Source organism: Ceratotherium simum, chromosome 30, assembly GCF_057802395.1.
Source record: "Ceratotherium simum simum isolate JZ-2026a chromosome 30, ASM5780239v1, whole genome shotgun sequence".
NCBI lineage: Eukaryota > Metazoa > Chordata > Mammalia > Perissodactyla > Rhinocerotidae > Ceratotherium > Ceratotherium simum.
The window spans coordinates 15,262,682-15,287,353 of record NC_141929.1 but is presented as its reverse complement, the minus strand read 5'-3'; the positions used below and the strand labels follow the sequence as shown (position 1 = coordinate 15,287,353).

General features: G+C 41.6%; 2 protein-coding genes across 6 annotated transcripts in view; both read left to right on the top strand.

Annotated features, from left to right (window-relative positions):
• Positions 1 to 10,769: 10,769 nt before the first annotated feature.
• LOC101404823 (zinc finger protein 19) lies at positions 10,770 to 20,763 on the top strand. The gene is made up of 4 exons (XM_014788555.2): positions 10,770 to 10,833; positions 13,616 to 13,742; positions 14,317 to 14,430; positions 19,627 to 20,763. The coding sequence occupies exons 1-4, from the start codon at positions 10,801 to 10,803 to the stop codon at positions 20,388 to 20,390; spliced, it is 1,038 nt and encodes a 345-aa protein (XP_014644041.1). The 5' UTR covers positions 10,770 to 10,800; the 3' UTR covers positions 20,391 to 20,763.
• The window catches only part of LOC147913103 (zinc finger protein 19-like), a 24,723-nt gene continuing 14,370 nt past the window's right edge, over positions 14,320 to 24,672 (top strand). For 2 of the 5 annotated variants that reach the window (XM_087419982.1, XM_087419973.1), the window contains exon 1: positions 14,320 to 14,430. The gene's annotated coding sequence lies outside the window, so the exon portion shown is untranslated. Of the gene's footprint in view, positions 14,431 to 18,014; positions 18,155 to 22,144; positions 22,302 to 24,672 lie in introns of those variants that run through there. The other 3 variants (XM_087419974.1, XM_087419975.1, XM_087419980.1) reach the window with 3 other exon arrangements.

The following is a 24,672-nucleotide window of genomic DNA, read 5'->3' as shown; positions in this document are numbered from 1 at the left end:
AATGATTAGTGAGAAGAGATCTCCTTTATGTTTAATTTGTTGCATTAGTAATTTAGGAATTTGTTCAGGATAGTGTACTTCATGGGTATATGGGGTCCTGTTCTCAGTGAAAAGAGCAAGTGCTCTCTAGATATTAGGAACAAGATCTTCCATTTGTGAGGACTGTTTAGGTAAAGGCAATCACCCTGTTCACAGGCTTATTTACCCTTGGACTTATGGAAAGTAACCTAATTATCTAGGCAGAGTATGTCTCATCCATTTGCTGTATTGATGCTTTTAAGAATATTTTAACCTATTTACATTTATTGTTATAAATTTTGGTCTAACATCTGTCATCTTAAGTGCTTTTAGTTTTTAATGATTTCTTGTGTCCTATTTTGTCCCTTTTGCTATATGGATTCTGTTTTCTTTGCTCTTTTATCATCCTTTATTATTTTGGAAGCTATTTCATCAGTTTTTATTCTACTAGTGGTACTATTTAGATAAAAACAAATTCTTAGAAATATTTCAGGTGTAGAAAAATATAAAGAACAATAAACACCTATGTACTTCCCATCAGCTTTATCATATCTTAACATTTTATCATGGTTTTTTCATATATTTTTGAGAACTAAAGCATTACAGACAGAATTGAACTCCCCTGTATACCTCTCTTGAATTGCATTTCCTTCTCTGTGGCTCCAGAGGTAGTTACTATCTGAATTTGGTGTTAATCATGCCCATAGATGCTTTCAAACTTGTTATATATGATTATTTTCATAAACATCATAACATTATTTTGCATGTTTTGAATTTATATAAATGGTATACTTGATATATTCTTTTGCAGCTTACTTTTTAAATTCAGCATTGTGGAACCGAGATTTAACCACATAACCCAAGTTCATTCATTTTCACATGTTTAGTATAGTAGTTCATTGTATGGGATATACTGCAGTTGATTTAGCCATTGTCTTAATAATGGACATTTAGGTTATTTGGAGTTTTTCATTTTGACAAACTGATGCAGTGAACATTGTTGGACATGTTTCCTTGTGCATATGTGAAATAATTTTTCTATGACATGCTTTCTACGACATACTTAGAAGTAGAATTGCTGGGTCAAATGTAGGGTGAGGGAAAGTACATTGCTGGTGATGGAAAGAACACGTAACTGGAGACAAGACCTGGTTTATTATTCTACCTTGGGTATTTTCCTTTTTCGAGATACTGTGCATTTCCTTTATAATAGCCTCAGCTTGTCATTGGTTAGTTGAGGTGATTGGACCAATGATATTTAATAGTCCTATGGTTTTATGATCCTGTTGCCTTTACAGGAGCAATTCTTAAGTGCAATTTTGTTTTCTATTTCATAATATAGATGATGTAACCAAGACTGCTAATGAATTCATAACAACAAAAGATATGTCAAAGGAAGAGATTATGATATCTAGTAAGTCCCAGAGAGACATTTTCCAAGGAACTACCTTCCTAGAAGACTAGGAACTAAAGAGGCTATAGGAAATATCCATGGTGGGGAGTGTGAGGGGAATAAAATTATTTTCCAATAGGTGTGGGGAGGATGAGAGTCTCCACTGGAGAGGTTATTTTAATCAATGTACAAATATCTTCTCAGTTTCAGATCATTTCCACTAAAGAGAGATCCTGTGAATGTAAGATAAGTCGGAAAGGCTTCAGTTTTAACTCAAAATTGATTCAGCACCAAAGAATGCACACTGGGATGAGACCCTTCAAATATATAGAGTATGAGAAAACCTTTGGATATAACTCCCAATTTAGCATGAGAAAATCCACACTAGAGATTTGAAACTATATCAATGTAAGGAATGTGGGAAAGCCTTCAATGTGAGCGCAAAACTAATCCGGCATCAAAGAAGCCACACTAGGGAGAAATCCTTCCAATATATAGAGTGTGGAAAAGATTTCCAGTATAGTTCTTACCATATTAGACATCAAAAAATCCATACGGGAATGAAGCTCTATGTCTTGACATGAGTACAGCCATGTTTGGCTGCTCCATTGACCTACAGTCACCAGCACAAAAAGAAATATAAAAGCTGCTTTCTGCATGGTGGGAACTGGCCCTTCTCCTACGGAGATAGTTGCAATGTGTAAAAATTTCAAGGCCCTTCTGGTGCCGCAGCCTGGGGCAGACTGGCCATCTGTGCCGGGCTGGGATGATAACCAGCGTAAACAATGCACATACACAACTGCCAGGCTGGGATGATAGCCAGGAGATTCAGTGCACGCACGCCACTGATAACCATTTGTGTATGGAAACACTGAATGCTTGCTCTGTAAACTCTGTAACTGCTTATATAAACTGCTAGAAACCAAGGCCTGGTGAGAGTCTCACCTGTGGAGGGTACGCCCAGCCCAGGACCTCTAATGATAGGATTCCTGCCCAGCCGTATCAATCGAAGGGACTCTCCCTGGTAGTGGGGCATGGATGTTGTGAGTAACCAATCTGAGGTGTTCTCTTTTCCGTCAACCTGGTGTTTCTCTTTCCAGTTGATTTGTGTCATTTCCCTTCAGTTGATGTGGATGTTTTTCCTTTCCCGTCGATCTGATGTTTTTCCCTCTCGTTATATGACTTATTCAAATCTGCTGCCATCTCAGCCGATGTAGATGTTTTCCCTTTCCAGTCGAGCTGATGTTTTTCCCTCTTAATATTTGACCTATTTGGATCTGTTTGCAGACTATCACCTTTACTATCCTCTATATAATAAAATATACCTTCAGTCCATTTGTTTGAAGTGGAAAGTTTCTTTTATGTCTCTGATCAAATCCTCAAACCTCTCATAACACCCTATGAATGTAATGAATGTGGGAAAGCTTTCAATGTCAATGCAATCTAGTCAGGCATCAAAGAAACCATAATGGGGATAAATCTTATTTGTGTATGGAATGTGGGGACGGTTCCAGCCATAATTCTAACTATCTTCAACATCAGAGAATCCACACTAAGAAGAAACCTTAAGAGTATAACGATGGGCCGGCCCTGTGGCTTGGTGGTTAAGTGCGCACGCTGCGATGCTGGTGGCCCAGGTTCGGATCCCGGGTGCGCATCGAGGCACTGCTTCTCTGTTCATCCTGAGGCCGAGTCCCACATACAGCAACTAGAAGGATGTGCAGCTACGACATACAACTATCCACTGGGGCTTTGGGGGGAAAAAATAAAATAAATAAAATCTTTAAAAAAAAAAAGAGTATAACGAGTGTGGGAGAGCCTTCAGATGTAGCTCCCAATGTAGAAAGCATCAGCTTATTCATACTGGAGAGAAACCACTTCAATGTAAATGTAAGGAGTGTGGAAAAACCTTTAGCATCAATGCAAGACTAATTCAGCATCAAAAAAATCCACAGTGGGGAGAAGCCATGACTGTATTAAGTGTGAGAAAGCTCTTAGGTATAACTTCAGACTTTGTCAGCATCAGAAAATCCACACTGAGGAGACACTTTATGAGTGAAGTAATTGTAGGAAAGCCTTCAGGTGTATCTCCCAAGTGAGTTAACATCAGAATACCTTCATTAGAGAAGAGCCCTCCACATTGTTAATGAAAAATTAATTGGGCATTCAGGAATCTGCCATGGGAAGAAACTTATCAAATGTATGTAGAGTGAGAAGGGCTTTAACTGTAGTTCTGAAAGTACTTTCCAATTTGATATGCATCAGGGTATCTACACTGGAGAAAAACTCTACCCGTGTAAGTACTACAAGAGTCTTCTATATTGTTAATGCAAAATTAAATGGTCATCATGATAGGAAGAAACACTTCATATGTATGAAGTTGAGAAAGGTTTCAATTATAGTTCTAATGGTATTATGCATTACAGAGGTGAGAAATCCAATGACTGTAAAGCACGTGGGAAAATCTTCAAGAGTTACTCCCAATTTAGACAGCCCAGGGTATACTCAGTGGAAACGAAGTTTTAATAATATATTTGGAAGGCTTCAGTATTTAAGCAAAACTAATATATCATCAGACAGTCCACTTCAGTGTGAAAGTCTAAGAGTATAATGAATGTGATAAAGGCATTATTTCTACTTTTAAATCTTTTATTTTTAATGTGAAATAATTGATAAATATAGAAAAGTGCTAAAAGTAATCAATTCTCATGTACTGACCACTAGGCTAAGCCAATATTAGCGTTTTGCCAACATTTTAAAAATGTTTCCTCTACAGCTAAAGCCCCACTTCCCTGTCCCTCCTTGTTTCTCCTTCCCTTCCCTTCCGCCAGTGTAAATGCCTATGCTGGGGTTCGTGTGTTCATTGAACCATGCATGCTTTTCTTTTGGGACTTTTACTATATATGTATGTTCCATAAATTATACATTAATATTATATATATTTATAACATGTATTTTTTAAATGTACAAAAATGTTTACACTGTATCTTTTTGTCATGTGCTTTTTTTTACTTAACAATGATATTTATGAAATTTGTTCACGTTGAAGCCTGTAGCTCTAGTTCATTTTAACGGATGAAAAGAATTCTCTACAGCCTACTTATCTACTCTTACTATATCAAGGAGTGCCATGGTGAATATCCTTGTATATGTTGAAGAATTAACTCAGAGGTCTATAGAGAGAAAGCCAAAGCAAAGGGGTCTTAATGCTGAATAGTAGGTAACTTCTTGCTACTTATATAATAGGAGAGATAGAGAATAAAGGTAATGACTCATAGATAGTAAGAAATAGAAAGGTAAAGCTCATTACTTATTAAGCAAATAAACTCAATTTCCTACAACAAGCATATTCTAACAAATGTTTCTTTTAGCAAATAAAGCATGCCAAAACAATTTCCCACAACAAATATGTAAAACAATTTTGCAGTCATCATAATCTTGCCATTTAGAGTAGGTTCCCTAGGAGATGAATATAAAAACTTTGTAGTCAATAGAAGTGCTTTCTCTTTATTAATGAACGGATTAGACAGAAACTCAAATTCATTATAATAACTCATAGTGTGTATTTTACAAGGTTTAGTTTAAGTAAGCCAGATTTACCACAAGGCTTTAGAAACTTACAAAATAATTGGCAAGGTTGAAGAAATAGATTCCGGCTAAACATCTGGGAATGACTCCCAAAGCAACACTGCAGGCCTGTACCATCAAAGGACCTATGATTTCTGCAATAGCCATGAAACTGCCTTCCAGACTACAGCTGGGGGCTTCTGAACCATGCTACCTCTGTGGTGAGCTGCACCACTCAAATCACCTACGTTAGTCTTTCATGAATACATGTGATCAGTGGAGCCTAAGTCATATCCAGAAGCCCCCAGCCATAGGGAATATGGGAAATTTGGTGTTTAGCTTTCCATCCTTGCAGTACAGAAAGGCACATTAGAAGAAGTTTGGAAAACATGTTGAGTGAGCCACTCCACAGTATCTACCACACAGAGGGTGTATTGACTCAACTCAGGCTGGATTGGTGTCCCATCTGGCTAATGTTCCTCTTTTTAATGCCTTTAGGGAACTGGTATGTAAATATTTTTAAATATTTCTTTAGAGAAACTTAGACATTGATTTCGTAAAAGCATCTATAAGAATATTCACCCCTTTCAAGGTTTCTCATTAAATTATCATTGTTACTTGTGACTTATGGTATTAACAAAGTTTAAACTGTAACTGAATCAAAGTTTTGGGGCTATAATTTTTTATTACACAAAATGACTCCTCGTGCATGTGTGCAAGAGTTTATTAGGTTAAAGGAAGATAACCTACAGGGTTCTAGGGTATACGCATTTTCAGTTTTATGTGATATTGCCCAGTTGCTCTCCAAAGTCTTTGTATATTCCCACTCTCACGAACAATGTATGAGTCACCATTTCCCTATAACTTTATCACTTGTTCTCACACTTACTGTTCTCTTCCTTTGGATCTCTATTAGCTGTATATTGGGTAGTCTCATTTTATTCTTCCTGTATCTTAGCCTCTCTTTTATATTCTCCATCTCTTTGTCAAACTGTGCTATAGTCTGTGCCTGTATTGTTTCACTTTCTCATCAACTGCATCTCCTGAGCCTCCAAGAACCTGAGTACGTTACCTGCCCTTCCCTGGAAGCCAGAGTGCCACAACCCTTCCATGGGAGCCCTCCAGGAGAGACCTTCTGGCTGTATCCAAAGCAATAAGCTAGGCAGAAGAATTCTGCGTAGAGTCTAAGCCCCCTTTATATTTCTCCTACCTCGTTGAATTTGAACTGAATTACAGAGCTTACAGTCCAACCTCATCAGGGCTTGTTACTTATCTGTCTATGGAGAAGTGGGGCTGGAAGACTGCAGATCCTCAAGAGATGTTAAGCCCCTCAGCGAGTCGAGGGAATGAGAACAGAGATAAAAGCCAGGGTCACAGTGCACAGTTGGCCAAGAAACCTCCTACATCACTGTGAGATCTCGGATGTCTCCTCTTTCTAGGATTCAGTTTCCTCATTGGAATAATGGAGTGATCTTGAAGTGAAGAAAGCATATCTCCAAACCTTTTGTTTTGTCAAGCCAAGGGCACCAAGACAATAAACGGAGGTGCTTTTGGAGCAGTTTAGATGCTAATTACGTGTAATGGGAAATTAAGAATTAAGAAAGATTAATTTCTAGAGCGGTACCATCGAGAAGGCAGAATAAATGCATATGTGGTTCATATAAATGTGTTTGTTTGAATGTATAGTTACAGGTGTTACCCGTTATAGAATAGCTTGTGAGAGATATTAATGTCAAAGAATTATAAACAGTACCGCCTTGATCCAGCTCTTCATTATCGTGACTCGGCCTTTTGAATAGCCTCCTGATTGCTCTCTTGCCCAACTTTAATCCATTCTTCACACTACAGTTACAATTTGATCCACAACGAAATCTGGCGCCATCTAATGACCAGAGCCAGCTTGAGCGCAGTCGAATAAGAGAATCCCGCAATGCTAGCGCTCATCCAGCTTGGCCTTTGGCTTTCTCCGCCCCCTGCGAAGCCTGAGAGGCGGTGCCACCGTAGAGCAGAGAGAGCAGGCAGCCTCCTCCTCGCAGGGCTCCGCCCAGGGGAAAGAGGGAGACGCCGCGGGAAGCGCGGCAGTATCCTAGAGGAGAGGAAGCGCGGGCCCCCACGAGGTGCGCCGGCTGGTGACGCACTTCCGCAGCGCCGTCCGCTCGCCGCCCTAGGTGAGTGCGGGGTGCGGAGGCTTCTGTTCCGTCTTCCGGGCGGGCGGCGCCTAGGCTTCTCGGAGCCTCCCCGGGGCCGACCGGGGAGGCGCCGCGGGGTCCGGGAGAGTGAGGCTGTCTGCGGGGGGCAGTGCCGCCCTTCCCCTGCGGCGGCCGCTTTGGGAAGTGGGGGCTGAGGACTTGGGCCGCGGGTGGAAGGTGTGGCCCCGGGTGACCGACAGGCCCAGTTTAGTCCGTTCCCCTATCGTTCGCCCTATCGAGTGTTGTTGCAAGTTCCGGGGATGCAACTGTGAAGGAGACAGACGCAGGGAACTTACAGCCTAATGGGAAAGTCATTGTTAATCAATCTGATCATACCTCTGTCCCTGCTCATAATAACCCGTTGTTTTGGGGTAGAAGATCAACGTTCTGAACGTTCACGGGCCCCTGAGGCCTGGCTCCTTGCAGCTTCTTGCCGCACACTCCCCTTGGCTCTGCTACAGCCTGCTTGGCCTTGTACTTCTAGATCATGTGGTTCCTTCGATAAAGAGGCCCCTCTGGACTAGTTAATTCCATGTGTTACGTCCACCCTGCTTTCTGTGGCACAGCTTACGTCTTCATGGGATTTCAGACCGCCACATACGTCTTTCCCGGCACTTAATACAGTTGTAGCCTCACAGTTATTTTAGTGCAAGTTACACTAGAACAAGAATTTTTTCCCCTGGGTATTTGAATCCCTAGTGTCAACTATGTTGCCCTGCAGAGCATACCTCAATAAATATTGACTGAAAAGGCAAATATATTTATGATTTCAATGTGAGATACCTGGTATAAGAAAGGAGAATCTGACTTTATTTGGATTTTCCAGGATGTGACTTTCAATTTGAGATCTGAAGGGTGTAAAGGAGTTAACCAGTTAAAGAAGGGGCAAATTGGGAAAGGCTGTTAGAGGCAGAGGGCATAGCAGGTGCTGGGATCCCGAGTTGGGACCCAGTCAGCCGTTTAATACGTGCCCTATGACATTTATTCTAATTCAAAAAGTAGTACTATATTTCTAGTAAGAAAATTGGGGAAATATCAAAATGGCACAAAGAAAAAATAAAAATCATCAGTAGACCACCGCTCAGAGGTAAATACTGAGTTTTTTATTTATATCCATTAAGTGGTTTTGTAGATAAAAGTACACACGTGATTTTTACATAATTGAAGGCTGAAATGTAAGTACTTTTATAAAAATTTTTTCACTTACCGCGTTTGAGTATTTCCCCATGTTTTGAAATATTCCACATGATTTTTAATGGCTACCTTATATTTTCTCGTTTGTACCAAATTGTTGGATATTTAAGTTTGCGTCTTTTTTCTATGAGAAATAACTGCAATGAATGCTTATGAGCAGAAATCTTTGAGCACATCTCCAATAAATTCCTCAAGTTGGAATTTTTTTAAATTGGTTTTAAAATTTAACTAAACAAATTTAAACAGTACTACATGTACGTGGTAAGAAAAAAAACTACCTAAGACTGTGTGGTAAAAAAAGATATCTCCCTCTCTCCCTCATGTCCATTATCCAGAGATAACCACTAGTAACATTTTTCTATATGAAAACAAATCACATACAACTGAACTTGGCATTTTATACTTAATGGTATATATAGATATAGATAGGAATACACTTAAACAGGTATTTGTCCTCAGGAAAAGATGTAATAATTTACACTCCTACCAGCAGAGTGTATGGTTCTGTACATTTTCTCCAGTATAAAGAATTTCTTTTTTAAGTTCCTAATTTGATAGATAGAAAAATGACATTTGGTTGTTTTAATTTGCCATCTTTATACACTAGAGCGTAAACAGCTTTTCATGGCCATTTATGGGTGAATTGCCTATTAATGATATTTTCTCCAAGGGTGTCCAGCTTTTTCTTATTGATTTTGTAGGAATTTGGGATATTAACTGTTTTTGGCTATGTTATAGATTTAGTTTCCTAGTTTGCCTTTTAGTTTTCCGTAATCTTTTAAACCAGAAGTTTAAAAGTGGTTTAATTTGTCATTTTGAGTTTTCTCTTTGCTTCTTTGTCCTTTGGCTTGTGACCTCACCACTGTGCTGGAACTGCTCTTGCTGGATGTCTGCACCCTGGCATGGAGACTTAAGTCACTTTCATTTTCTTTGGTTTTGTTTTTCACACTCAAAATTTTAGTGCATATGTAATTTATTTCAGTGTATGGTAGGAGATAAAGAATCTTATTACATATTTTCTCCTCAAATTGTTAACCAGTTGTTCTGGTGTCATTCATTGAATAATCAGTTCCTTTTCCCCACTGATTTGGAATGCCGTCTTTATGTTATACTTGATACTTTAGTCTTTCCTGGGTTTTAGATTCTGTTTTGTTGTTCTAGTGGTCTGTTCTTGTACCAGTCTGCTTTATTTGTTATACATTTAGCATCTGGTATTGCAAGTTTTTTGTTTCCTCTTTTCCCTTTTTATTAAATTTTCATGGCTATTTTGACTATTTATTCTTCTATATCAACTTAGGAATCACTTTATCAGATTTCTAAATAAATTCTGTTCGAGGTTTGCTTGAAAGTAATACTAGTCAGCCTTTAAGAGTATGGTGTTTTGGGGGCTGGTCCCGTGGTGTAGTGGTTAAGTTCACGTGCTCCACTTTGGTGGCCCGGGGTTCGCAGGGTCGGATCTTGGGCACGGACCTACGCACTGCTCCTCAAGCCATGCTGTGGCAGTGTCCCACATACAAAATAGAGGAAGATGAGCACAGATGTTAGCTCAGAGCCAGTCTTCCTCAACAAAAAGAGGAGGATTGGCAATGGATGTTAGCTCAGAGCCAGTCTTCCTCACACACACAAAAAAGAGTATGGCTTTTGGAATCCGGCAAACTTGGCTTGAAATCCAAGTTTGGCTTAAAATCCAAGTTTGACTATCGATTCATTATGTGAACTTGATAAAGTCTCTTAAACTCTTAGCTTCTGTTTACTCATCGTAGAGAGGGGAGTGAGGAACTAAAAACCTAAATCTCATTTAAAAGAATGTTGTGAGGACTAAATGAGAAGATATGTATAAAGCATTTAGCATAGTGCTGAGCATGGGGAGGCTGTTAATAAAAGGAAGTTATTGTTAAATATGTAGATTAGTTTGGAGGAAAGTTGACATTTACAAAATACTTAATATTGATTGTTTCCATCCAGGAACATGTTTTGCCTTTTCATTTATGTTTCTCAGTGATACTTTATAATTTTCTTTATATAGATTTAGTATGTTTCTTATTAAGTTTATTACCTGGGTTTTTTTTATGTTTTGTTTTGTTTATATATATTTTTGCCCTACTGTATTGTTTTACCCAGGAGTGATAGCACTATATAGTGGTTATTAATACAGATGTTGTGGCCTAAGATAATTACTTAAACTTTCTAAGTCTCATTTCCTTGTTTTGATAAAATGAGGACAATAGCATTACATATCTCCTAGGATTATAGTGCACGTAAAGCTCTGAGCTCTGAAGCTGGCACATTGTAAGCCTTCAGTGAATGTCAGCTGTTGTTATTAGCAGCTAATACAGATTTGCAGGTTTAAAGGAAAGTCATTGACTGGGCCAGGCTCACTCTTGGTTCTCTTTGCTTCTTCCCTCAGCCTCTGCCCTTCACTGAGAGGGAACCCAGGTGATGGCAGCCATGCCCCTGAAAGCCTGGCACCAGGTGAGCTGTGAATCCCTTAGGTCAGCCTTCAAGAGATCTGATTTGAAGGAAATGGGGGATGAGAGGGGTGATTCTGGCAAAAGGGTTAGAGCCAAAGCAGCATGAAGCCCCTTGTTCATCCCCTGCAGTGGGACTGGATGCTGGGGAGAAAGAGCTGATGGTGACTGAGCAGCCAGAGACTGGAGGGCCCAAGAGGCAATGGCTGGAGAGTGTCCTGGGAAGCAGAAGTACAGCCTCCTGCACTCTGAGGATCTCTGCTGAGCTAGAGGGTCCCCAAGTTCAGTAACTCCCCCCGTAGAGGGATCTGTGAGAATGAGGGACTTAGGCTGGTGGTGTAGGTATCCAGTATTCGGTGGGAGTGATGGAGATCAGCAAGGTCTCAAGGTTCTTGGGAAGTGGGGGCAGAGGGACACTGGGAAGAAGACAAGAAAAAAGGGGCCTATACTTGTCTTCCAAAAAGAGAGTGGAAGTTGGGGGCTCAGTATCAATGAGGGAAAGAATTGGTCCAGGAAGGGCACATAAATGTCTTTCTTGAGAGTTAGTACTTCTGGTTGAGGGAAGCAGCATGCTGCAATATGAAACTTGCTGCTAGGTGGCAGGAAATTTAATTTCCGATTAGATTTCCCCTCAGTGGCATTGTGGCCTTGAGCCAGTCACTTAACCTCTTTGTGCCTCAGCCGACTTCATCTGTCAAATAGCAACAATACTGTTCCTTCCCAGGTTAGAGAGAAAGACTTTTCCAAGTGCCTTTCAGCTCTGCAGTCTGCTGGGTTGTTGAATGCTGCCTGATGGTCTTCTCGGGGCTACTCCAGCTTGCATCTCAGCATCCACGATCTTATCCCAAGTACTAATCCCAGGATGTCCACTGTCTCTGTGCTCCTTTCCCTTTAGATCGCCCTGCTTGGAAGCCTAATCTCAACACACCAGAGAAACAGTTCATTGTCTTCCTTGCACCCGCCACTCCCCTCCTGCATTTCCTACCAATTGCTAGTATCCCCATGTCACCATCCTGGTCACTGTTTTTAGATTTCTGAGTCGTTATTGACTTTTCACTCTCCCCGTTACCTTGTCAATCCAATCCAAGTCCTGTTGTTCCTGTCTCAGTGTCCATTTGTCCCTTCTTTGTATGGCTCTCCTGATTTTATCATCCATCTTCTGGGACGTTGTCAGCAGAGCTTCCTGGCTATTTCCTTTGTCTCCCATCTTGGGCCTTCCTGTCATCTGACATCTGTTGCCTGTAGAGCTCAGGCTCAGGTTCTTGGATTTAAGTTTGTTGTTGTATGGTGATCCATCCAAGTGCTTTACCCCACAGAGTTGAGGTCAGTTTGGCATTAAAGATCTTTCTGTGTGTTGGACAGAAGGTGGACTTGGAGAATGAGCCTGAGTTAGGGACTGTTGCAGTCGTCCAAAGGGCAGTTGCTGAGAACTTGGGTTATACAAGTTGGGTTATAAGTTAACAAGTAACTTAAGTCACTTGTGGTGACCTAACAATGGTGAGTAGGAGTCAGATCCAAGAAGTTATTTGGGAGATGAAATTGGAAGGATTTGATTACTGATTCCTTGTCATAACTGAGCAGTGATTAGGGGGATAGTTAAGAATGATTCTCAGGTTTCTAGCATAGGAGACCAGGATGAAAGTGGTGCTACTGACCGTGACAGGGGATCAGAATAATAGCCAGCATCATGTTTGAGCACTTGGCGTTTGTTTCTCCTTGCACTGAGCAGTTCATATGAATTAGGAGGAGCCAAGGAGTCAATTTAGGGAGGGAGATGATTTCAGAATTGGATTGTGGCTCAGATGTATCAGGAATGTAACTGGTGTGAAGGTCACCAGGGCATCTAGATCAGCCATGTGATGGTGCCAGAAACATGGGAGACCTTGGAGTGAGGAGGTGGGAGGATCATCACCACCCAGGGAAGGCACCAAGGAGATGAGAGGGACCAGATCATGGTGCTGTCTGGGAGGGGAGAGTGGGGCTTGCAGGCGTGTTTGCTTTGCAAAGGACAGATTATCTGAGAAGTATAAAGAGAGACAGGCAAAGAGCTACCTAGCAGCCATTAGAATCAGGAAGTACCTTCTCCTAGGAAGACCACCTGGAGTTGAGTAGGCTGTTCAGACAGCAGAGTTTCCTCTGCTGGAGGGGCTTGAGCAGAGGCAGCACAGCCCCTTTTGCTGGGGTGGAGGGGTGGGTGGCACAACAGGGTTCAAGCATCAGATGAGAGGTTCAGGGGATAGAGGCCCATCTGGACAAACCATCACTGTGTTTTTGGTAGGTGGGGTAGGACAGGCAGATGTGAACACATAGCAGGGTTCAGTTTTAGTGCAGGGAGCAGGATGGAGGGCTGGGCCCTTGTCAGTGAGGTGGGAACAGGCAGCAGGTAAGTCCTGAGATGTCACCAGTGAGAAGGGCAGTCAGAGGCCAATCATCTGTTCATGGAGTGTCTCAAAGACTGGAAGTGCAAAAATGATGAGGGTTTGCTTCAGGAAGGTGAATTCATGAAAGACTTTCTCTTTTCCAACTTTTCTATAATGTGGCATTATCTTTTGTAATAGAAAATCTTGTGTGCAAGTAGAAGCTGCTCTGATAGTGAAAGGAGTTTCAGATTTGGTGGTTGTAAATGTAGTCATTCACTGGCACTCATGTCCATGTCCATTCACCCTTTCTTCATTTCCCTCCCGTCACAGGACCCTCCCTCAGGCCCTCACACTGTCCCCTGTGCCCCACACTCTGGCTCGGAGCCAGAAGACTGGCTCTGGGGCAGCAGGAACCTCTTATTTTAGGAGGTGGTGACCTTCGAGGACGTGGCTGTGTGCTTCACCCGGGCAGAATGGGCTGGCCTTTCTCCTGCACAGAGGGCCCTGTACAGGGAAGTGATGCTGACAAATTATGGAAACTTTACTTCCCTGGGTAAGGCCACTTTGCCTTTGGGACTCAGACTCATAGGACAAGGGTAGGGATGGAATGTGGCATGAATCTCATAACCTTCTGCATATTTCCAGGGGCAAAAACTCCTAATCCCTCAGCCCCAGAGGATATTAGGTGGGGAGGGAGGGAGAAGCCTGAGGTTAGTTTGTGTCTAATGTGGGTCTGGCTGTTCCAGTGAGAACACTTCCCACCATAAGGGGCTCTTTGCAGGGCACCCTGGGAAAGAAGTATCTTCTGAGTTCCACCTTCCTTCAACTCTCCCAGTAGACTAAGGAAGACTTTCATCATTCCTTCCCTGTGCTTGTGTGTGTCATAGGATCTTGATAATAATCTCTAAGTGACCTTTTAGGAAGAGGTCACAAATGCTCAGTTTTCTCTTGATTAAAATCTCCTTGGGTTTCCCCGTCCTCCAGCCCACTCCTGTGGGCCATATCCAAGGAAACTTGAGGTTTCCTTCTCGGACACTGATACTGTCAGTGCAGTCTCAGGGCTACGAGGTGCCCTAGGAACACTAACATGAGACTCGCCTTCAGCGCCCTGTCTTCCTCCTTTTCAGGATACCCAGTTTGCAGACTGGCCCTGATCTCACTTCTGGAGGGAGGGGATTTGCCCTGGGGCCTGGAGGCCCAGGATGACCCACCTGCAGAGAGGACCACGGATGTCTCTAAAGGTAAGTGAGGCAGGTTTAGAACCTGCAGCCGTAGTCCTTTGTTAGATACATGCTTTGCAAGTTTTTGAGCACTTGCCATGTGCCAAAACGGCACTTCTTTGTTTAAGAAGCTCTGGAGGATACTAGTTATAGAGACAGATGTAAAGAGCTAAAAAGGAGAGAAGATGTTGAGTGCTGTTGTTGGTATATAGGCAGTGTGCTGTGGGAGCACAACAGAAGGAGGGGTGAGAGGAATCCCACTTAGAGGATCGAGTAATGCTCCTCCACTGGCAGGCCATTTGTTCTGAGTTCAGCAGATAAGAATGGATTGCGGAGGGGGAGAAAAGGAAGATGGTCTGGCCAGAGGAAGGGAATAAAAGACACAGTATAATTTCTGGCATAATATAATAGCTGACAAAAGACTAATATCTGGAATATATAAACAACTCTCAAAACTTAATAAAAACCAACAATCCAGTTAGAAAATGTGCTAAAGGCATGAACAGACATTTCACCAAAGAGAATACACAGATGGCAAGTAAGCACATGAAAAGATGTTTGAGATCATTAGCCATCAGGGGAATGCAGTTTAAAACCACAATGAGATATCACTACATGTTTATCATATATATCACTATATAATTTGAAGAGCTTCATAGTTTGTGTGCAGAAGAATCGCCTGAGGAGCATATTTTAAAATGGATATTTCTGAGGCCCATCTGCAAGCATTCATTTTTCTGTCTTTTTGGTAAGCATTCAAGAAGATAAGGTTTAGGATTGGAAGCCTGAGCAAGACTTTCTTTTCTCTACTTCTCTGCTGTTAACATGGTAGCTACTAGCTACGTGTGCTTATTAAATTCCTAAGCACTTGAAGTGGGGCTGATTCAAATTGGGATGCACTGTAAATATAAAATACTAGATTTTCAGGGGCTGGCCCCGTGGCTTAGCGGTTAAGTGCGCGCACTCCGCTCCTGGTGGCCCGGGTGCGGATCCCGGGCGCACACGGGCGAACCACTTCTCTGGCCATACTGAGGCCGCGTCCCACATACACCAACTAGAAGGATGTGCAACTATGACATACAACTATCTACTGGGGCTTTGGGGGGAAAAAAAGGAGGAGGATTGGCAATAGATGTTAGCTCAGAGCTGGTCTTCCTCAGCAAAAAGAGGAAGATTCGCATGGATGTTAGCTCAGGGCTGATCTTCCTCACACACACACACACACACAAAAAGGTAAAAAGAAAAAAGGTGAAATTAACTTAAAAAAAAAATACTAGATTTTGAAGACTTAGTACAAAAAAAATGTAAATCATCTCATTAATTTTTATGTTGATTTCATGTTGAAATGACAATATTTTGGTATATTGGGTTAAATAAAATATATTACTAAAATTAATTTCACCATTTTCTTTTTACTTTTTTAATGTGGCTACCAGAAAATTAAAATTACATATGTAGCTTTCATTTCTGGCTCATGTTATATTTCTTTTGAACAGCACTGCTCTACTGCAGAGCATATCCTTAAGCCCCCTTACTTAGCCAACCATGCATAACTATCATTGGTGCGTGTAGAAAGCCTAGAACACAGAGATTGCGGCAGATGGGAAGAGTTCTCTCCTAGGGAACTTACAGCGTGGGAATAGGAAGTGAGAGAGCAGTGACCCCTACCTCAGTGACCTTGCCCTTGGTGACAGGCCCATAATTGCTATGTTTTAGAAATGTTAACATAGTGTGTAATTTGTTTGCACAGGGAAATTAAGGCCCTGTTACATTGTTATAAATTATATTGCAGTTAATAACTTTGAAGGCCTACACAAGGGTGGGAAGAGAGTGATGTGGGGATGGAGAGAATTGTGAGGAGTGACATGGTAGCATTGACAAAGCTTAGTAGTAAATGTATAAGTGAGTCAGGTAACATAGAGGAGTCATGATAGAAAAACAGCTCTTATGGGGAAGATGACACTAGACTTATCCCATGACGTTTGCGTTTCTTTGGGACACACAACTCCCTGGGTATAGCAGGCTGTTCAGAATGCAACTCTGTAAAGTTGGGATGAGGTTGGGTCTGGAATTATACAGGGTGTCAAAGTCTGGAAACACAGGCAGATGTACATACTGGTGTCAGGGACATCTTCAGTCTATTAAAAAATACATTATATTTGTTTCCAGACTTTATGGTCACCCTGTATATGTGGGAGTCCTCTATGTCAGTTGTTCTCACTTGGGGCCACGTTGTCCCCCAGGGGACATTTGGCAATGTCTGGAGACATTTTTGGTTGTGTAGACTGGGGAAGGGGTTGCTGCTTATCAGGGATGGTGCTAAGTATCCTGTACTGCACAGGACAGCCCCCCCAAATGAAGGATTATCTGCCCCAAATGTCAGTGGTGCTGAGACTGAGAAACCTTGCTTTACATAAAGGACTCTATGTAGCTGAAATGTCCCTGAATAGAGAAGAGGGTGGGGAACAGAATCAGCGGAACAGAAGTAAGGACTACTGAGCGTTAAAGAGAGAGGGAGGAGGAAATAGATATAATTAAGACCAGGAGCACCAGAAAAGAGAAGAGTGACCTTGAAGCTAAGAGTGGGAAGATTTTCAAGGAAGATGGTGTGCAGTGGAGAATAAGGCAATTGAGGGGTAAATGGGAAGTGAACATGTTAAGGAAACAATTACAGGCCCTTCTTTTGTGAGGTTTAAGAATGAAAGGAAAGACTGTAAATAGTAACTTTAAGGCATTGTTTTGTAATCAATTTTGACTGTAACCCACAGTAAGAAATACAGTTTGTCACAACCCAATATATACACTTCTATAAATAATTGAAACCAAAATTTCAATGCTTACCTTTCCTGTTTGCTCTGACCTCTGGAATTTTCTATTAATTATCTATTCAAATCTAGTCTGATTTATTTCACTTTTTAAAAAATTTCTGCTCACAATCCACTACATTTATTTCATGACCCACTAGTGGTTCTCAAACAATTAAAAAGAAAAAAAACTAGTCTAGGAAAGAGAAATATCCTCAAGTGGACCTGAATATCGAACATAAGAGAAGGTTAAAGGTGAGAAGGGAGAGGATGTGCCTGATGGAGCTGTGTCCTGGAGGAGTGGGAAGAGTTGGCATCATGGTGAGTAGAGGGTGGGTCCTTAAGGGAAGGTGGGAGATGGGGCACTACCACGTGGGAGTGGAGAGTGAGGAGGTTGAGGAGCACCTTTTGGGCAGCCTTAGTTTTCACAGCAAGGAAGGGTGATACTAACTGGAGTGTTAGGTGAGGGGGGCAGTTGGGGGTTTAGGGAAAGTGGCGATTGCTTGGAAGAACTGCTGTGGGGAACGTGATCAATGCAAATGATAGGGTTATAGGGCAGCAGGGAAAGGGGTTTCTTGTCATCCTTTTTTTTTTTTTTTTTTTTGTGAGGAAGGTCAGCCCTGAGCTAACATCCGTGTTAATCCTCTTTTTGCTGAGGAAGACCGGCTCTGAGCTAACATCTATTGCCAGTCCTCCTCCTTTTCTTCCCCAAAGCCCCAGTAGATAGTTGTATGTCATAGTTGCACATCCTTCTAGTTGCTGTATGTGGGATGCGGCCTCAGCATGGCTGGAGAAGCAGTGCGTCGGTGCGCACCCGGGATCCGAACCAGGGCCGCCAGTAGCAGAGCTCGCGCACTTAACCGCTAAGCCACGGGGCCAGCCCTCATCTATTATTCTAATCCAGGTTTTGTGATACTTCTTGCCAAACAGCAAGGAAAAAGGTATGTGAGAATTGACTTCCAAGCTCCCCATTGTTCTGGTCACTGTATTTCAGATTGTTATTTACCCTGTTTACTCACAATTTCAGCTGTCTCCTTGCTCCTGTTTCCCAACACTTCTCTTCTGAACAAGCCCACTCTTCTAATTCACACATGGAGATCTCAATAGATAACCCCCCCCAATTATTAAAATAGAACTTATCAGCCATGGTGTTATAACATGGATCCAGTTATTTATATATATAATATTTGTATAGATATATATATATATTTTTTTTGCTGAGGAAGATTTGCCCTAGCTAACATCCGCTGCCAATCTTCCTCTTTTTGTATGTGAGCTGCCACCACAGCATGGCCACTGACAGACGAGTGGTGTAGGTCTGCACCCGGGAACTGAACCCAGGCCACCAAAGCAGAGTGCGCTGAACTTAACCACTAGGCCACTGGGGCTGGCCTTAGATCCAGTTATTTTTGAGCCGAAATAATGTTGTTATTGCAGTACATAAGTTGTATGTCTCTTTATACAGAGTAACAAATAATTATTCAATCATTTATTTACCATATTTATTTAGTGTCTATTATGTACCAGGAATTGTTCAAGACACCTAGGATACAGCAGGAAAGAAAACCAAGCCCTTGCTCTCATGGAGCTTATGTTCTAGCGGTTAAAGAACAAGGGCAGCTAATTTGTAAAGAAAAGGAAAAATAAACAGGTATTCAGCACATAGTTTTACTTTGCAAAAGGCATAAAAATGCTAATATCGTGTTTTAGCACACAAATGTTTAACAAAAGAATACAAATTGATAAAGGTCAACACTTGAATATGAAATTTAACTCAAACTTTAAAAAAAATGAATTGAATTGAAACAAACTTAGTTAAAATGTCATCCAGTCTTTGCAAATACAGCTGCCTCTGGACAGCCTGTTACTATTGTCTGTTTCTCACCTTAGGCTTTCGTTTTCCTCAGTATGAAAAGGGGTACTGTGCAGTCTCCTCTCTTGAAGCAAACTGTGCTCTCCCCTTTCTGAGTAGTCCAGCAGACACGTTTGAGTCTGACAACAGCACATCGACTCAACAATTGCTAACAGTTATAGGGCGTACACTCAACTCTTGTCACCCATCAGGGGTTGCCTGTTGCTCTTAGACCCTGTGCCTCTTCCTCCAATGAGCATTTTCAAGCGTTTAAGTACTATGAAGTCACAAGTTATTGAGGATACGTAGGTCTAGAAAAGCTTAGGAAGCAATCTTCTGTGTTGGAAAGTATGACGACCTGGCTTCAAGATCTCATTTCCTGTTCCACAGCTACTGTTTTCTGCCTCTGTTGTATTTGGCATTTCCATTTTTAATAGCTTTGTATTTCTGGCAGGCTACATGGAGGTTGGAATAGTAATCTCTAAAGGCTCTGCAATTTCAGTGCTGTATTTTTTCTAGTATAATTCTCAGGTAGCATGTGGCTTCCATTTCTTATATCAGATGCTGAGACCAACATTGACAGTGAGTCCACATCAACACAGGGAATTTCTGAAGAAAGAGATGTGATGTCACATGGGCTGCCAAAGAGTGTTTTTCAGGAAACTGACTTCCCAGAAACATGTGAACTGGTGAAGCACCAGGAAATCCCCACGGTGAAAAATATTAAAAGAAAAGATGAGAGAATGCACTATGCAAGGAAACCCTTCAGATGTGAGGAGTGTGGGACATGCTTCGGCTTTTTTTCTTACTATATTAGACACCAGAGAATCCACAATGTGGAGAAATCCTTTGGGTGTAATGAGTGTGGAAAAGCCTTTAATGGCAATTCTTCATTAGTTCGGCATCAGAGAATCCACACTGGAGAGAAACCCTATCAGTGTGAGGAGTGTGGGAGAGCCTTTAATAATAGTGCAAATCTGATCCGGCATCAGAGAATTCACAGTGGGGACAGACCCTATCTCTGCAAGGAGTGTGGAAATGGCTTCCCCAGAAGTTCTGATTTGGTTGTGCATCAGAGAATCCACACTGGGGAGAAACCTTATGAGTGTAATGAGTGTGGAAAGGCTTTCACTGGTCAGTCAACATTAAGTCGGCATCAGAGAATCCACAGTGGAGAGAAACAGTATGAGTGCATCAAGTGTGGGAAAACCTTCAGGACTTCCTCCCAGCTACATCATCACGAGTATGCCCACCCTAGAGGGAAGCCTGTCCTGGACCTTGGTTCTTGTGGCCTCCCAGCATTTTTTAGCCCCTTTTCATGGTAATTATTAACTGCGCTACTTTTTTTTGCCACTCTATCCCCACTCAACAGTCCATGTGGTTTAGGTGGGGCTCCATTCCCCACTGCAAGGGTGGAATTTGTGGCCTAGTCTGGCTCTTCTATGCTGTTCCTTCCACTAGCCAGAATGATAGGTTCAGGTGACCCAAGTTCATCCAATCACAATGGACCCTTTCACTGTGGAAAACCTACCAGGAAGCGACATTCTTTTCTGCTGGACGTGGATGTTAGCCTTTATCCGTCATGATGGCTGGGAAGAAAGCCAGCCCTGCAGATGACAGACTGAGAAATGCAGAGAACTAAGTCTACCTCTGGGTTTTTTAGCGACATGAATCAATAAATTCCATTTTTTTGCTTAAGTAGTTTTGAGTTGAATTTTCTTTCCTTACTGATATTGAGCGATTTCAATGTCTCATATGTTTCAAAGCCTTCAGAGTTAACATAAACTTAATTTGGTATCATTGAGTCCATACTATGGAGAAACATTTCATATGTGTGATCTGTTGGAAAGGATGTAGCTGTGATTCTGATGGTTTACACAGAGGCAAACACTCAAGTATTGTGAATGTGGGAAAGCCATTAACCCTTAGTTAAGCAAGGTCGACATTCAGGTATCCCAAATGGATGGCAGTTACAGCAATTTAGGCACTGTAGTGAAAATTTCAAGTTATCATAAAACTAAATCTCTATCAATGAATATTCTATAGGGAAGATGAATGTATTAAATAGGCTTTAAAAGAAGTGTTTATTTCCCACTTAGTTTTTAATAGAGATGGGTGCTGAATTTTATATGTTATTTTAGATCTTTCAAGATGATGTTTCTGGGGCCGGCCCGGTGGCGCAATCGGTTAAGTGCGTGGACTCCGCTGCAGCGGCCCTGGGTTCGCCGGTTCAGATCCTGGGCGCGCACCCACGCACCACTTGTCAAGCCATGCTGTGGCGGCATCCCATATAAAGTGGAGGAAGATGGGCATGGATGTTAGCTCAGGGCCAGTCTTTCTCGGCAAAAAAAAAAAGAAAAAGAGGAGGATTGGCAGATGTTAGCTCAGGGCCGATCTTCCTCACAAAAAAAAAAAAAGATGATGTTTCTTTTTTGACCCATTTATGTAACTAATTATATTAATGTTTTTCCTAATATTGAGTTGATTCATATTTATGTTGTCAATCTTAGTTGGATAGAATATTATAAATTTCTTTAAATCCTACTGGATAGTATTTGTTAATATGTTTAGGATATTGTCATCTGTATTCATAAGTGAGATTGTCCTGTAAAGTTTTTCCATCTCTGTCAAGATTTGGGAACTGAGTTATACCAGATTGCTAAAAATAGTTAGGAGGCTGTTCTTTCTTTGTGCTCTGGAACAGTTTCAAAAGCCTAGCAGTTACATGTTCCTTTGAAATTTGAAAAAAGTCTACCTATAAAGCTGCCTGGGCCAGTTGCTTTTGTTGGGGCTAGTGTAGAGGAGAGTAGAACTTTGACTACTTTATCAGTTCCTTCTATGCCATTGATCAATTACATTGTCTATTTCTTCTTGAACCAATGTTGGTTAATTTGTAATTTCCTACTAACATTTTGAAATGGCTAGCCATGGTAGTCTAGTGGTTAAGATTCGGCACTCATTCCTCAAAAAATTAAGAATAGAACTACCATACGATCCAGCTATTCCACTACTGGGTATGTATCCAAAGAACATGAAAACAGGAATGTGTAAAGATACATGACCCCTATGTTCACTGCAGCATTGTTCACAATAGCCAAGACTTGGAAGCAACATAGGTGCCCATCAAGGGACGAATGGATAAAGAAGATGTGGTATATATATACAATGGAATACTACTCAGCCATGAAAAAAAGATGAAATCCTGCCATTTGTGACCACATGGATGGACCTTGAAGGTATTATGCTAAGCAGAATAAGTCGGAGAAAGTCAAATACCGTATGATCTCACTCGTGAATAGAAGATAACAACAACAAACAAACACATAGAGACAGAGATTGGATTGGTGGTTACCAGTGGGGAATGGGGGAGGGAGGAGGGCAAAAGGGGTGATTAGGCACATGTGTATGGTGATGGATGGTAATCTTTGGAGAGTGAACATGATGGTAATCTACACAGAAATCAAAATAGAATGATGTACACCTGAAATTTAAAAAAAAAGATTTGGTGCTTTCACCACCATGGCCTATGTTCATTTCCTGGTCAGGGAATCACACCACCCATCTGTTGGTTGTCATAATGTGGCAGCTGCATGTTGCTTTGATGCTGAAAGCTATGCCACTGCTATTTCAAATACCAGGAGAGTCACCCATGGTGGACAGGTTTCAGCAGAGCTTTCAGAGTAGGACAGACGAGGAAGAAGGACCTGGCCACCCATTTTCAAAAAAATTGATCTGGAAAACTCTATGAATAGCAGTGGACCATTGTTTGACATAGCGCCAGAAGGTGAGAGGGTGGTGCAAAAAGACCGGGCAGGGGTACGATCAGGGTTGCTAGGAGTTGGAATCCACTTGGCTGGCGCTAACAACAATGGACATTTACAAATCATTAGCCTAGCATTGTACTCAGATTATTTTAACTATTTTGAAAAATATTTTCAGGGGCTGGCCCAGTGGTACAGTGGTTAAGTTCGTACGCTACACGTCGGGGACCCGGGGTTCGCAGGTTCGGATCCTGGTGTGGACCTACACACTACTCAAGCCACACTGTGACGGCATCCCATATACAAAATAGAGGAAGATAGGCACAGATGTTAGTTCAGGGCCAATCTTCCTCACCAAAATATATATATATATATATATATATTTTTTTTTTTTCAATATATGCCCCTTGTCATTCCTAAATTTGTTGATCTACAAAACCTATATGAAGAGTTTTTATTACTCATATATTTGCATGCAAAAACTTGACATTCGTCATTATAATGCCTAGAAGAGCATGTCTACCATGACCTTTGATCTGGTTAAGGGGCTTTTAAAACCAAGGAAATGGTCTGGGTTCTCAGTCTGAAGCAGTCTGTTTTCAAACTCAACACTATCGACTTTTGGGACCTGATAATTTTTTGTTGGGGCTCTCCTGTGCTGTGGAGGATGTTTACTCTACCCACTGACCTCTATCCACCAGATACTATTTATAACACTCTGCCCTCCCCTTAGTCATGAAAATCAAAAGTGTCTCCACTGATCTAAAGAGATACTGAGGATATGATTTGGTAAAACTAAGGAGCAAGTCCTTCTCTTCTTTGGATGCATGGCAATCTGTGCCTTGTTACTTCCCTTGCCACCTTGTACTATCATCTACTTGTCATGACAAGTCTCAATTCCAGACTTAACCTGCTGTCTGAAATCTGGCCCTGAGAAGACGGCTTTACCCCCTCCTCCTTACTTGACAGCAATCGACTCAGTGGGGAAGATTTTTAGTAATGGACTTATAATTCTGCAGACACAAAGGTGACACAAAGGTGGTTCAGGCAAAGATATGGTTGAAGTCACTTGAGGTTTGTTAGTTCCAGTTGTTGCTTCCCCAACAGAACATAAGCCTTTAATTAGCCATACTGTTCTTTAATAAATACTAATAACCAGTGACATTTTGTGGTGCTTACCTGTGCTAGGTAGTCCACATGCATTAACTCAATCCTCCCAACAGCCTTTGAAGTAGATACTGTTATCTTGTTTCACTTAGGAAATTGAGGAACAGGAGGTTAAGTAGGTTGCCCAAAGTACAGCTAGTCAGTGGAACAGCAGAGATTGAACCCAGGCAGTCTGGCTTCAGAGCCCATGCTCTAGACATCACATAGTATTGCCCTCCTTTCTCCACTGCTTTTGTTCAGCTTCATTGTATGATTGACGTACAATTGAATCAGCTTGTTGATTTCTATAAAAGGTCTTGCTGGGATTTTGATTGAATTGCTTTGAATATATAGATCAATTTGGGGAGAACTGACATCTTAATATTGAGTTTTTCAGTCAATGAACACAGTATCTCCATTCATTAGTTATTCTTTCATTTCTTTTGTCATTATTTTGTAGTGTTTAGCATGCATAGCTTGGACATATTTTGTTAGATTTATTTCTTTTTCCTTTTTTTTTGTGAGGAAGATCAGCCCTGAGCCAACATCCGTGCCTGTCTTCCTCTACTTTTTATATGGGAGGCCGCCAAAGCATGGCTTGACAAGAGGTGCGTTGGTGCGCGCTCGGGATCCGAACTCGTGAACCCCAGGCTGCTGAAGCGGGAGCGCACGCACTTAACCACTTCGGCACTGGGCTGGC

What these genes read in the sequence shown, in the direction of transcription:
- LOC101404823 (XM_014788555.2), top strand. Translation starts at nt 10,801, where the DNA reads ATGGCAGCCATGCCCCTGAAAGCCTGGCACCAG. An exon ending in CCCTGAAAGCCTGGCACCAG is followed by an intron (nt 10,834 to 13,615) that starts GTGAGCTGTGAA and finishes CTCTTATTTTAG; the next exon opens with GAGGTGGTGACCTTCGAGGA. An exon ending in TGGAAACTTTACTTCCCTGG is followed by an intron (nt 13,743 to 14,316) that starts GTAAGGCCACTT and finishes CCTCCTTTTCAG; the next exon opens with GATACCCAGTTTGCAGACTG.